General features: G+C 37.8%; 2 protein-coding genes across 3 annotated transcripts; both read right to left on the bottom strand.

Moving 5' to 3' along the window:
* Positions 1-921: 921 nt before the first annotated feature.
* Positions 922-4,480, bottom strand: rpusd2 (RNA pseudouridine synthase domain containing 2). Its single transcript, XM_055053128.1, has 3 exons — positions 3,872-4,480; positions 2,956-3,252; positions 922-1,763 (listed from the first exon to the last, which is right to left on the bottom strand). Exons 1-3 carry the CDS (start codon positions 4,463-4,465, stop codon positions 1,059-1,061), a joined length of 1,596 nt encoding a protein of 531 aa, XP_054909103.1. The 5' UTR covers positions 4,466-4,480; the 3' UTR covers positions 922-1,058.
* Positions 4,481-5,247: 767 nt separating this feature from the next.
* Positions 5,248-11,284, bottom strand: pcmtl (l-isoaspartyl protein carboxyl methyltransferase, like). 2 transcript variants are annotated; one of them, XM_055053524.1, is made up of 9 exons: positions 11,168-11,284; positions 10,762-10,854; positions 9,650-9,754; positions 8,579-8,610; positions 8,358-8,462; positions 7,252-7,372; positions 7,056-7,141; positions 6,551-6,720; positions 5,248-6,033 (listed from the first exon to the last, which is right to left on the bottom strand). In XM_055053524.1, exons 2-9 carry the CDS (start codon positions 10,838-10,840, stop codon positions 6,021-6,023), a joined length of 711 nt encoding a protein of 236 aa, XP_054909499.1. In that variant the 5' UTR covers positions 10,841-10,854; positions 11,168-11,284; the 3' UTR covers positions 5,248-6,020. The 2 variants fall into 2 exon arrangements, with proteins under 2 accessions (XP_054909499.1, XP_054909498.1); XM_055053523.1 differs by having other exon boundaries at positions 10,762-10,961; positions 11,168-11,282.
* Between the last annotated feature and the right edge of the window lie 806 nt (positions 11,285-12,090).

Here is a 12,090-nt window from a genome sequence, read left to right as displayed (position 1 = left end):
GACGAACAGTCTCAACCAATTACAGAGTCCACTACGTGACTCTGTGGCCTGTAGTTGGAGATGCAGGCACCATGTTAGCAAGTCACCAAGACGCCCAGCTGGCTTGTGAAACTCACAACACCTCTGAAATATCTGATGAATTCAAACACGACGACATTCTGTTGATTTCAGTGAATAAAACTCAATATTTCATCCATCATTGTTCAAAGTAACTGGGAGAGGAAAAAAGGAAAGAGGCTAAAACACGTCGGTGTTTTTGTTCAACAGAAACTGAACACAAAATGTTCAGTAAACCCATCTGGGCCTCCGTTATAATCCCGGAGCTTTCACTACATCGTTTTGGTGAAACTCTCTCAATATCGTCCGCCATAGTACTGGCAACAGAAAACAACATCGTGTCCCAACGTGTATTCAGAGCAACTTTGACGTTGGATGCATGTTGAGAGCAAAATGTCAAGCGTCTGACTTCAAAGTGCAACCGAGCCCAACTTGAAGCGTCGGATTCATTTTGACGCCAGAAACCTGTTTGGTGTGAACTCATTTTCAGTCTCATGTTTTAGATTAAATCCCAGTTATGAATCACCTGAAACATATTCAGATCTTTATACGCATGTTCTTCCTTTTTGGTTTGATGTAATTCTTCAAGTCTGAAAATCAGCCACTGTCCTTTTCCACTAGATCATGTTTGCAGTTGACAATAGTCACCCCACTGTTTCAAACTCAGCAATTTTCTTGATACAATTCTATTTATAATGCAACATTTCAGACAAAAAAATAAATAAATTGGTATCGTCCAAAATCGACATTGTGAGAAAATATCTTTCTAGATCTGAAAAATACTGAAGCAAAATCTCAGATCGGATCCATGCAGGGTTTTTTAACAAACCTGAAATAAAGCAAATTTTTCAGTAGCAGCAGAAGTTGGTTTATTTCACATGTTTGAAATTAAATACAAACAAAACTCCCACTGAGGCGTTTTACAGCAACGTCTTCAGATAATCTCCTGAGAAGAATCAAAATAAAACCCCAGAAATTAGAGACAAAATAAATAAACGAGGTCAGCTGAGATCGGTCTCCTCCCAGTCCGCTTCGGCCCAGACGGGTAACTGTGTGGAATATTCAAAGTCCGGTCCTTTGTAGCGTAAAGCGTGGAGATACATGACGAGCTCCTTCTCCGTGGGGTCCGGTCGCACCAGCTTGCATTCGCTGCACAGGTGGTCCCGGCTTCCTGGGGGACTTTTCTGACCCGATTCAGCTCCAGTTGATCCAAAACTCTGATGCTCCTCTGGTGGAACCTGGCTGGAGTTTTCTTCCTCCGTTTGTGTCGGAAAAGCCTTTGTTTTCTCTGCTTCCTTCGCAGCGCCGCAGTCATCCACGAAGTCCAGCAGGTGTAAACTTTCCTGAGAGCGATGTTCTTCCACTAAAGCCTGCAGCAGCTCTTCGTCGCTCTTCCCCACCAGGCCCCCTTTGGCCCTGTGGGGGCCCCAGGCGAGGGACCCATATATGGGGTCGTTGAGGATGGGAAAGCCCAGGTACTGCAGGTGGACTCGGATCTGGTGTGTGCGGCCGGTGAGCGGTAAACAGCGGACTACGCTGGTTTTGCCGTTGAAGCTGAGTCTCTGGAAGACGGTTCTGCTCTCTTTCCCTTTCGGGTCGACCCGGCAGAGCCCGATTTTAAAGGAGACCACCAGGATGGGCTCCTCACAGATCAGCTCGCCCTCGGGAAATTCCCCCTCTACTCGACACACATACTCCTTCTCAAGCTAAAATCATGAAAAACAAAAAAACGTAAATGATTAGAACAAAGCTTTTCTTAATAAAAAAACGTATGACGATATAATAAACAGCCAGTTAAGCAAAGTTGGTGGAATCAACTAACTCACTCACTCCTTGGTTGCCTAGCAACAGCCTGCTGAGTAACTTGCACAGCAGCAGTTTCAATTTCTGCCACAAACTTATAGCAACTGCTTAAAAATAAAATAACACAACATGGAGTGAAAACTTTGCATAAAAGAGGAAAGTTGGTCGTAATTCAGATATTTAAAACAAAATTATTGATAACTATCCATTAACTATTTTTTTTTATTTTCATCTTTTAATACATTTCTGATATTTATTAAAAATGGCCTTAAATGTGAAAATTAGGCCTGTTACGATAATAAATTTTGCTGGATGATAAATTGTCCCAGTAATTATTGCGATAACCGATAATAATGTTGTTTTGAGACCATTTTAAATTAACACAGCGACAGCATAACAATGCAAGGACACATTTCAAAGATCAAATCCTAACATTCAACACTGGAACTGGTAGACATTTTAAATATCAAAAATAAGTGAACTAAACAAAGGAAATGACAAATAAAATGAATTATGAAGCATCTCTAGACAAATTTATCCTTAAAAAAAAGACTAGTTGAAACCAGGCAGAGGACTTTGTCATCGAGTCTTTGGTAGAAAGAGACATGATAAATCATACAAATGGAAATTATTGAAATTGTTTTAATTTATCATGCGACTAACTGACTTATTGTTTATTGTGACAGACTTAGAGGCATTTTTTTTATCCGATTAATAATCAGAATAAGATAATTTCCCCCAGAAAACCTGCTAATCCTGTTGGTAGGAGCTCGAGGGCAGCCCACGTAATTTGGTGCTAAAAATATTTTAAATTTACAAAAATTTGGAGGAACGAAGAGGTGAAATTTTAAAATAATAGCTTGTGGGGCAAATGGGCGCAAGTGGTACCGCTTCAAGTGTAGACCTAGATTAATCCATCTTTACTATTTCTGGTGTTTAAAACCCTATTTAAGATAAACAATGTTAGCCTGGCACGGAGGCAAGTAAAGCCTGGCGACCTGCCAGGCTGATAATGCCGGTCAATCTCTAGATCAACAGATTAACCAAAAACTAAAGTAATCAGTAGTTACAGCCCTAGTCCCGTTCCAGACGTACCTGTCTGTCCCTCACCAGCTGGTCCAGCTTCTTGGACGTCTCCAGCGTCCGGGCGAACAGTAACACCCCGGAGGTGAGTCTGTCCAGTCTGTGGACGGTGTGCAGCTTGGACACGCCGTGCTCTTTCCCCAGGATGAAGATCACCGTGTTGTGGCGGAAACGGCCGCACGGATGGACGGGGATGGAAGCCGGCTTATCGACCACGAGGACTTCCCCGTCGTCCACCAGGATCTTTAGCGGCGCGCCGATTACGGGAGGCTCATGGCGATGCACGGTGTTCCTCATGTGGTCGTTATTCTACAGAACATCACTTATTTTAATAATTAGAGCTATTTTGTTTATTTCTTTTTTTAGGGTTTGAAACAAAGAAACAAACTTATTTTTATATGGGGAAACAACTAATCTAAGGTAATAGTCGAGGTTATTTCAGAAAACATGTAGCTGGATGCAATTAAGAGAGCTGTTCAAGAAATAACTACTTAAGTACTTCTAATTACAAGTAAAAGTGTTATTTCTTAGAAAATGAGATTACATCACACATCCCACACAGAGGGTAAGCCAAAAAGCTAACTGCTGAAGATGCTAACTGCTTAACAAGCACAACCATAAGATATAGTGGCATTCATGGTGCAAATATATACAATTTGTTTATTTATTTGTTGGATTTTTTATGTGTGTCTTGATAGGAGAAAATAATGTACTTTTTGAATGGGTTGAATATGACTTAATCCATCTGGGGGCTGTGGTCACCTCCGACCCACCCTTTGGGATCACCACTGCTTTAACACCACTGCTTTGTTTTGTTAGGAGCCACTTTTGAGCAGTTAAATAAACAGACACTAATGGAGTAACACTGTATGCCAGTGAACTGGGACGTGCTTTAAGGTGGATTTAAATGTTTTCTGACAGCACTGACCCTGAGCACCACGGACAGGTCATCCACAGGACTCTCGTTGAGCCGGATGCGGCCCTCTTTCGCAGCCTTCTCATAGTACTCGACGGACTCCGCTCTGAACTCGCTCTTGAAGACCTCCAGCAGGCTTTTCCCGACCCACCGGCCTTTGCAGTAGGTTTTAAAGTCAAAGTAATAAGGGGAAACTTTGCGCAGGCCGCCTTCGAAGAAGTAGGACGTCTCGTCGAAGTGTTCCTGGCCGAAGCTGACCTCCGGATTCCGTTTCTGGGGCGGTGGGACGTACCTCTCCCCGGGACGGAGCTTCTTCCCTCCGGCTCCTCTTCGCTTCTTATCCCGGCCGCCTGTCTCCTGGGACTCCGGCGCGTCGTCGTGTTTGCGTTTCCCGGTGTTTGTGTCCTGCTCCTCCATCGTTAAACTCCCCTGTTTAGGCCGCGGATTAATAAAACGGCGAGTCACAGGTTTCCTGATGTTAGCAGATGAAAATAAGTGAACAATATGCCACCAAAACAGACTCTGGAGTTCCAGGAACAACACAAAACTTCTAGCTGATGCAGGCGCATGCATCGCTTGAGTATTGGCGCGCAGATATGACGTCATCACGTGAGCCAACGTGATCCATTTGTAATTCTGTCAAATGAAAGACGTTACGTTAGATCATTTTAATGTTTAAAAGACTTATTATGCATAACAATAATGATACATATTAATTTTTACATTTTACCAATTAGTTATGTAATCTAATTAAGGCTAAATTATCATAAATAAGATTATAAAATAAGAGTTATTATTGTGGTACTTTGAAGTTATTAATAAGTTACCCCAATAATGGCAAGACAAAATTGTAATATTTAGTAGCAAGCAAATAAAACATAGGTTAAACACATAATAAACAATATTGAAATAGAAAGTGTATAAAATCTGATTTTTGGGAGTGATCCACTGGAAATATTAGGAATATTAAAAACATCTTAACATTTTATGACTTAATAATCTCAGAACTGCACTGAAAACGTGGATTTTTTTCTATATTGTTTGCAAAAACGTGCTTAGAAATTAAAGAAAAAATATGAATTAAAAGATACATTTCTTTTTAAAATAAATGCTAAAATAATGTGATTCAGTTTGATACATCAGTGGAATAATTGTTGCAGAAATTAATATTTTTCACTGTGTAAATAAATAATAAAACTTTCGAAAACTGTTTCCTGAAAAAATAACCCAAGGTTTTTGATTATCATTTTTAATTATCTTTTAAATGTTGAATTCCTTTTCTTTTAGAAACACAACCAGGAAAAATGTTACTCCTTTGTATGTTGCATGTATAAAAAAAACACATGGATGGTAATATTTCAGCTTAAAATAAATCAAAGTGCAAAAACTAATTTTTTAATGTGATTTATTAAGAAACAAGATTTACACACTTCATACAATATTTCTGTTGTTAAATATATTTCTCAAGTTTTGGCACCATTCTCTTCTTAGAAGATGAAGCTTTCTGTCTGCCAAATATAGATTAATTCAATAAGCAAAGTGTTTTTTATTACAGAATAATGGCTTATGTGCAGTAATTGTTGATTCTCTGAACTGCAAAAACACAAAATCTCACTAAGTATTTCTGGTCTAATTTTTACTGCAAATACATGTGACAAAACTAACTTACAAGTAACTTCTCAGCAACCTTTAACAGCTTGTTAAGTAAATAATTCCTTAATATTGATGGAAAAAGTACTAGTTCAACTGGCAGATTGTTTCACCTGTAAGTAGTACTTTTTAATCAATATTATGTAAAGAAACCTCCTAAATGTTACTTAAAAGATTGTTTTGTCTTATTTCAAGTGTACTAAGATATTTACACCAGAAACTGGACTATAAATGCTTTTTGTTTTTGCAGTGTAGAAATGACAGTTTTCTTCCCTATAAAAAAAATCTCTTCTTTCTCATCCTCGCTGATGCTTTGCTTCGTCCAAGAACTCTGGAAAAAGGTTAATCAGTAAACCTCGGGTCTGTTATTCAGTCATTTATTAAGTTAGTCAATCTGTTCAGGCGCAGCGAGAACAGCGGACCCCCTGCGGCGCCAGTGGAGCAGGAGGTCAATAACAGCAGCTGTTATGGTTCTCCACCGCCACCTGCTGGAGGATCAGCAGCACTGCAGTCAGAGTTCGTCTCTGCAGGCAAAAACACAGCAGATTAGTGAAGGCAGTGGGCCACCAGGGGGCGCCTGTCAGGGCCTCAGACAGGAATGCCATAATTTTTTTAAATTTTACATCATCATTTTTGTATGTTATTCAATAATTAATAAATAAATGAAGATAATTGATTTAAATATTATTTGTGTTGCTCATATTCTAATTGGCTGCCAGTCAATACAGATAAATAGATCAATTAGATCAGATAAAATAGATAATCTATTAATCTACCTAAAATAGATGAGTAAATTAAGTGAGATAAATTAAATTTAAAGTCAGATGGATAGACAGAAAAAATTTTTAAAAAAAGGAATCAGAAACCATAAAAACTGTGGGAATAAAATCAAATTTGATGTCATTAATATAAAATATTACATATTTTTTTGTAGACAAAATAATTGTGATGAAAAACTGAATCATCATTCAATAACTGATGGCCATCTAAAATCAGAAATTTGAGGAAACGTTTCTGGAGAAGTTTGTGCCGTTTTCTCACCCCGGCCACTGCTGCTTCTTGTCAGTTAGCGGGACGTAAACCACGCCCATGAGCACCTTCTTCAGGAAGGTCCCGTCGCTTTGTCGGTCGTACTGCTCCAGTACCTGACCACCACTTTCAGGTCCGACTGGGAGAACCAGACGCCCGCCTGGCTTCAGCTGCTTCAACAGCTTTAGTTAACAGAAAAACAAAACGGCTCATATATGAACTTTCACAAACATTTCACTCTAATTATCTTGAAACAGACAGATTATAGGGGGACATATTTCTGTAAAACAACTTGATAATGTGAGAATCTGACTTGAAATGCAAACATGTTTTCCCATTTTCTTTTTTCGTTTCTTTAGATCTTTACAGACAAACAAAAAAGTATTTCTATTTTTAGATTTTAAAATACAAACAAAATCTAGCTTCGGGTGGAATAAATGAATTCCTCATTCAGTTCTGCTGAATCAAGAGTTTCTGTTTCCAAATTTCCCAGAGAGCTAAGCTAACATGAACTTACAGCTCTGGGAACCTTCGCTGCAGCTGCACCAACATGGATGGCATCGTACGGCGCTCCATCTGGGTATCCAAGTCTTCCATCCCCAACTATAATCAGATGGAGTTTTAACAGCTACTCTAGTCACTTCCTGCAGCACATTTTAATTAGGAATATTTTTAAATAATCATATTAAAGTATTAAAAGTTGACCGACTCACCAACTAGTCTAATGCGTCCAGACGACAGCAGTTCTGAATCGTCATTTTGCACATTTTCTATCGACTTCTGAACGAGTTCTTCAATGTGTTCGATGCCAATAACTCTACCAGTGGGTCCTGTCTACTCAGTAAACAAAAGCAAAAATCAGTAGTTAATCTGTAATCAGCAGAGACAAATAAAAACCACCATGCAGTTTCCACAAGTCTGAACGGGAAGTGATCTGCGCCATCTTGGTAGGCAAAGAATAGATGCCCCATGTCTTCCAGTCCAACAAAAAAAAATTATATTGACATTTTTTACCGATGTGCAGCAGAAATCCGAGTGACGTTACACTCTCCACCTTCTGAAAATCTAACAAAATTGGTGTCAGATGGTTGTACAGCATACATTTTTGTAATAAATGTTTCAGAGGTCATGAGATGTCAACCAGCCTGTCCACATTTTGTCGAGTCTGAAAAAACTGGTGTCAATCCACTTGATTACAGTTGTGCAGTAAATAGTTTTTGTTTGTTCCGGTTTTGCTTTGGTATTAATGAAAGTCCACCAAATATTTGTGCTACGTTGGTGCAGTAAAAAAGTTAAAATTGTGCTGTTATCATTTTAAACATATTAATGAAAAAATTCTAGAGGTCATCAGAGGTCAAGCACACCTGCCTTACTCATACCTACAAAAAATAAAAATTTGGAGTTGATTATGTTTGTGTAAAAAACAAATGTGATATATATAAATTCAGTTACGTATTCACATAATTCTACTGGGTACTTTGTAATTGACAGCCATTTTGGCAGGCAGTTGCTATGAAGTTGCTACAGGCTAAGAACTAGCGCTCACACATTTACTTCCATAGCCTACGTGTCTGTAGTATGTATTTACTCTAGTGGTTCCCAGAACCTTGTTATTCACATGAAATGTTTGCACGTCCTTTTCAAATCAGTTTCGAACATTGATTGTACGTCCATGTATCGTTTTTTTGTTGCTCTCGAAGCCATGGGTCCTCTATGCTTTGCACATCAGTTGCGCTAAGTTCACTTTCGGATCAGACTTGCGTACATACGTATCAGATGCTTATACATCATCTTTCATTACGTCTATGATTTGATGTACCATTCTTGCAAAACAGGCGGTTAAATATCCACTTCCTGAGCCGACATCCAGCGCCGTCGCTCCTTCGATTAGCTTGTCGCTCAGCAGCTCCAAAGCGTGAGCGTGCTGCGAAATTAAACCAACAACAAACATTTCTGCTTCATTTTGTTTTTTATGAGAATAAACAATAAACTCTCTCGCTGTCTGTGTATTGAGTCTCAAGTGTTTCCGGTCGGCCTCACCATGTGTGGAGCGCTGATGGTCGCCCTGAAGCCTGTAAGAAGGAAACGTTATTAGCTGGAGCTATTGCACATCTGCAGCAAAAGGTGTTCACTGTTAGTGTAAGTCGAAACACTAAATCCTGGGGTTTTTAACAATGATTTACTTCTCAAACACAGATGCATCTCCGTGATTTGGAATGTCGCTGAAACATTAATATTCACAGAATCTGGTGTAGCTTTAATGCAGTCGGAAAGAGAGCCAGCAAAGAACAATTAGGCTTCTTGGGATAAAAGTATTAATCAATAAAACAGTCATTTTCATGATTTATCAATTTTTTCTCTTTCTACCAAAGAAAGATCTGGTGCTTCAGCTTTGTTTTTTGTTTACAGAGACTTCATAGTTATTTTTTTGTTGTTAAGTTTATTTATTTTGTATATTTAAAATGTTTGCCAGTTTCAGTGCTAAATGTTCATTAAAATGTCAAATTTATTCATCTTAATGAATGTGTTCTTGAATTATTATTATTATACAGTATTACTTGAAAGTTGTCTCAAAACAACAATATTGTAGTTTATCACAATAATTTCTGGTACAATTTACAGTTTAGCAAAATATCCTCAAAAATGTGCAGCAAATGTGTCATTTTTAGTCCAAAAGCACCACACCAGCCTTGTTTCACCATTTGAAGACAAAACAGAGGAGTTACAGTAATTAAGTTGTTTTCGAACATAATTTTATTGTGTATTTTCAGTTTTTATATTTTTTTACAGCTTAACTCGCGTCCTTTCTTTCTGTGCATTTTTTCTTGAAATATAAAACTAAATCAAAGGCATTTTACTCTTAAGGCTGCATTCATTTGCAAAATACCATCAGCATAAATGATCAACACTGAGATGTGGCAGAGCTGGAATAAATATTTCTAATATTAACTACTCGAGATATTGAGCCACAATCAGGTGGAATAAACACTTGGAAATACATCGCTGTTTGTGTGTAAGTCAGTATTCGAATTGAATCACTGGAATAAAATGACTGTTCTATTTATTTCAGATTTAATGAGATGCACTGGTATGTGTTTATAGATGGAGTACCTATTGTTTGTGGAGAGTCTGCATAAGGATAGTCTGTGGAGTAAAGTCCTCTGTCAGTGGCCAGCATGGCGTCAAATACTCTGTTGCTCTGGATCACTCCGTTATCTGAAGGGAAAAAGAAATATTAATAAAAAAGAAATAATAGGCAAGCACAGACATATTTAGATTTCTGACTTTGAAGAAAGCAATAAAAACATTCTGTCTTTTAATTCTGGCATTTAGCAAGTAAAAATAATTCTGGTTTTCTTAAGAGAACTAAAAAGTGATAAATTTTAGTCTGATCTGAGATCGAACTGTAAGGTTATGGCAGGCCATCTTAACATAAACTCAACTGAGTTTTTTCTAGAAACAACTACATTTAGAATATTCTAAATAGTAAGAACAACAATTCAAGATATCTTCTTTTACATTTTGACAGATTAAAATTGTTTTGTCACTTGATTTGAAAAATTACATATCCATAATTACTAAATAGATCTTTAACTTAAATATGACTAGTCAAAATTGAATCAAATGAAACCATTATATTTGTATTTGTCACATTTTAGAGGGGTGGCAGGTATTATGTATGTATTTTCCAGGTACTTGGTGCTATTTAAACGCACAATCAAGTGATATGCTACCTTCAAAAATACTGCATGCATCAAACATAACTTAACAGAAAATTGGCCTCTGTCTCTTTAAGAAGCTCCTGTTCTTTCCAACTCTCACGACACACTGGTAACACCGGTAACAACCATTCTTAGGAGGGTTGCACCAGATGTTTCTCTGATTGTTGCTGCCACTAGTCTGGAGGACCTGAGAGGAAAAGATTCCCCAAAATGGGAGGGGCTTTGTGGAAATGGGCAGAGCTTTGTGATAGCAAGTGTTTAGGCATCTTCCAAATGTCTGCCCAGGGAAATTCAAAGACTCCTCAAACATGCATGAACAAATCAAAGCGACTCTATGTGTGTTTTTGATGAGAAATTTACTTTACAACATGACATATAGCTTTAAAAAGTCGATTTTAGATCATAGCCCCCCTTTAAGCAGTTATGTCTACATGTGAATGCAATATTTAAAGACAAACAACATAGAAACGATTCCCACGGCTTTTCCCTTCAGTCCAGTACCTCTGAGTCTACTGATGAGCTCTGGGTGCGTTTTTCCGCTGGACCTCCACGCCATGGTGCGGGACAGCAGGACACCCATCGGGACTGCCACTGCTACAAAGCGCAGGGCAGCGTTCATTTCCCGGGTGTCCCGGGGACAAATTCACGCAGCTTTACTCGCCAACAGCATTTACAAAGAAGGCGCAGAAATGTTCTGTGTGCTGAAATGCAGAACAGCGGCACAATTTTTAAGAAATGCACCAATTTTTAAGAAATGCACCAGCTTCTCAGCAAGCTAGCGAGCGGATAGCTAAAGTTCATGCTAATAAGAAATCGGAATAAAAAAGTACAGTGTAAATAACACTGCTTTTCTGGTCACATTTAAAGTTTACTGTCGTGAGTAGATGAAATATTAATAGTTGTTTACCTTGAAGTTGGTCACCGTCCCTTTAAAGAGATGAACACTTCCTGACTGTCAACGGAGCTATGGAAGCCGTTAGCCAATAGGATCCTGACTTTGCACGCCGCAGCACATAGAGCACACTCCTCATTGGCATTGGTGCCCAATAGAGAAGCGGAACGACACAGTGTCCGCCATATTGTGAGTGGCAACTTTTCCTGACTTCCACTTAAAATTTTTTTTTTGAGGTTTAAAAAACGTCTAACTGATTTTGATATAGCTTTTCACATTCAGTAATATATTTTTACATATATTAAAATATACAATGAACATGAAAACATGAAAGCTAATATCAATTTGGCTCAGGTTGCAAATTAAAATCTTATTTTATTATAAATTATTTAAAATTGTTTGTTTAATTGGACGAAAAGATTTAGAGCACCTTATAATGTCTAAAACGGGACAAGTCAGTGAACATAGCAGAATGAAAGATTATCCTGGTTAGGATTTCTCTTTTATATGATATTTCTAGGTGATATTATAGTTTTTCTTAATTTCATGTGTGTCTGCCCTTTGCTAATCTTATCCTATTGACAATTTATTGGTTTTGTTTGTGTTTGTAGCTCTAAAGGTTAAAAGACACGTATTTTTACTTAGCTTTATGTTTAAATAGTTTAATTTGTTTAGTGTTATTAATGTTTTGTTTTGTAGTAATTTAGTGCAATTTCCCTCAGTATGCCCTGCCTTTTGTTTGGTTCCAGTTGTAAATAGGAAAAAAAAGTCAAGTAGTCCAAGGTTAAATAATGAAAGATTACTTTTTATTATGATCATTAGTAATTAATGTAGTATAATATTGTTTCTATTATATTATCTTTACTTTTTATGTATCATAATGTATTAGTATCAGTAATCGTGATTTCCAGTTATTCATTTCTATGTTATGATAAGTA

The sequence above is a fragment of the Poeciliopsis prolifica genome, unplaced genomic scaffold (genome assembly GCF_027474105.1).
Source record: "Poeciliopsis prolifica strain line A6 unplaced genomic scaffold, Auburn_PproV2 SCAFFOLD037, whole genome shotgun sequence".
Taxonomy (NCBI): domain Eukaryota; kingdom Metazoa; phylum Chordata; class Actinopteri; order Cyprinodontiformes; family Poeciliidae; genus Poeciliopsis; species Poeciliopsis prolifica.
This window is presented reverse-complemented; position numbering and strand designations above follow the sequence as displayed.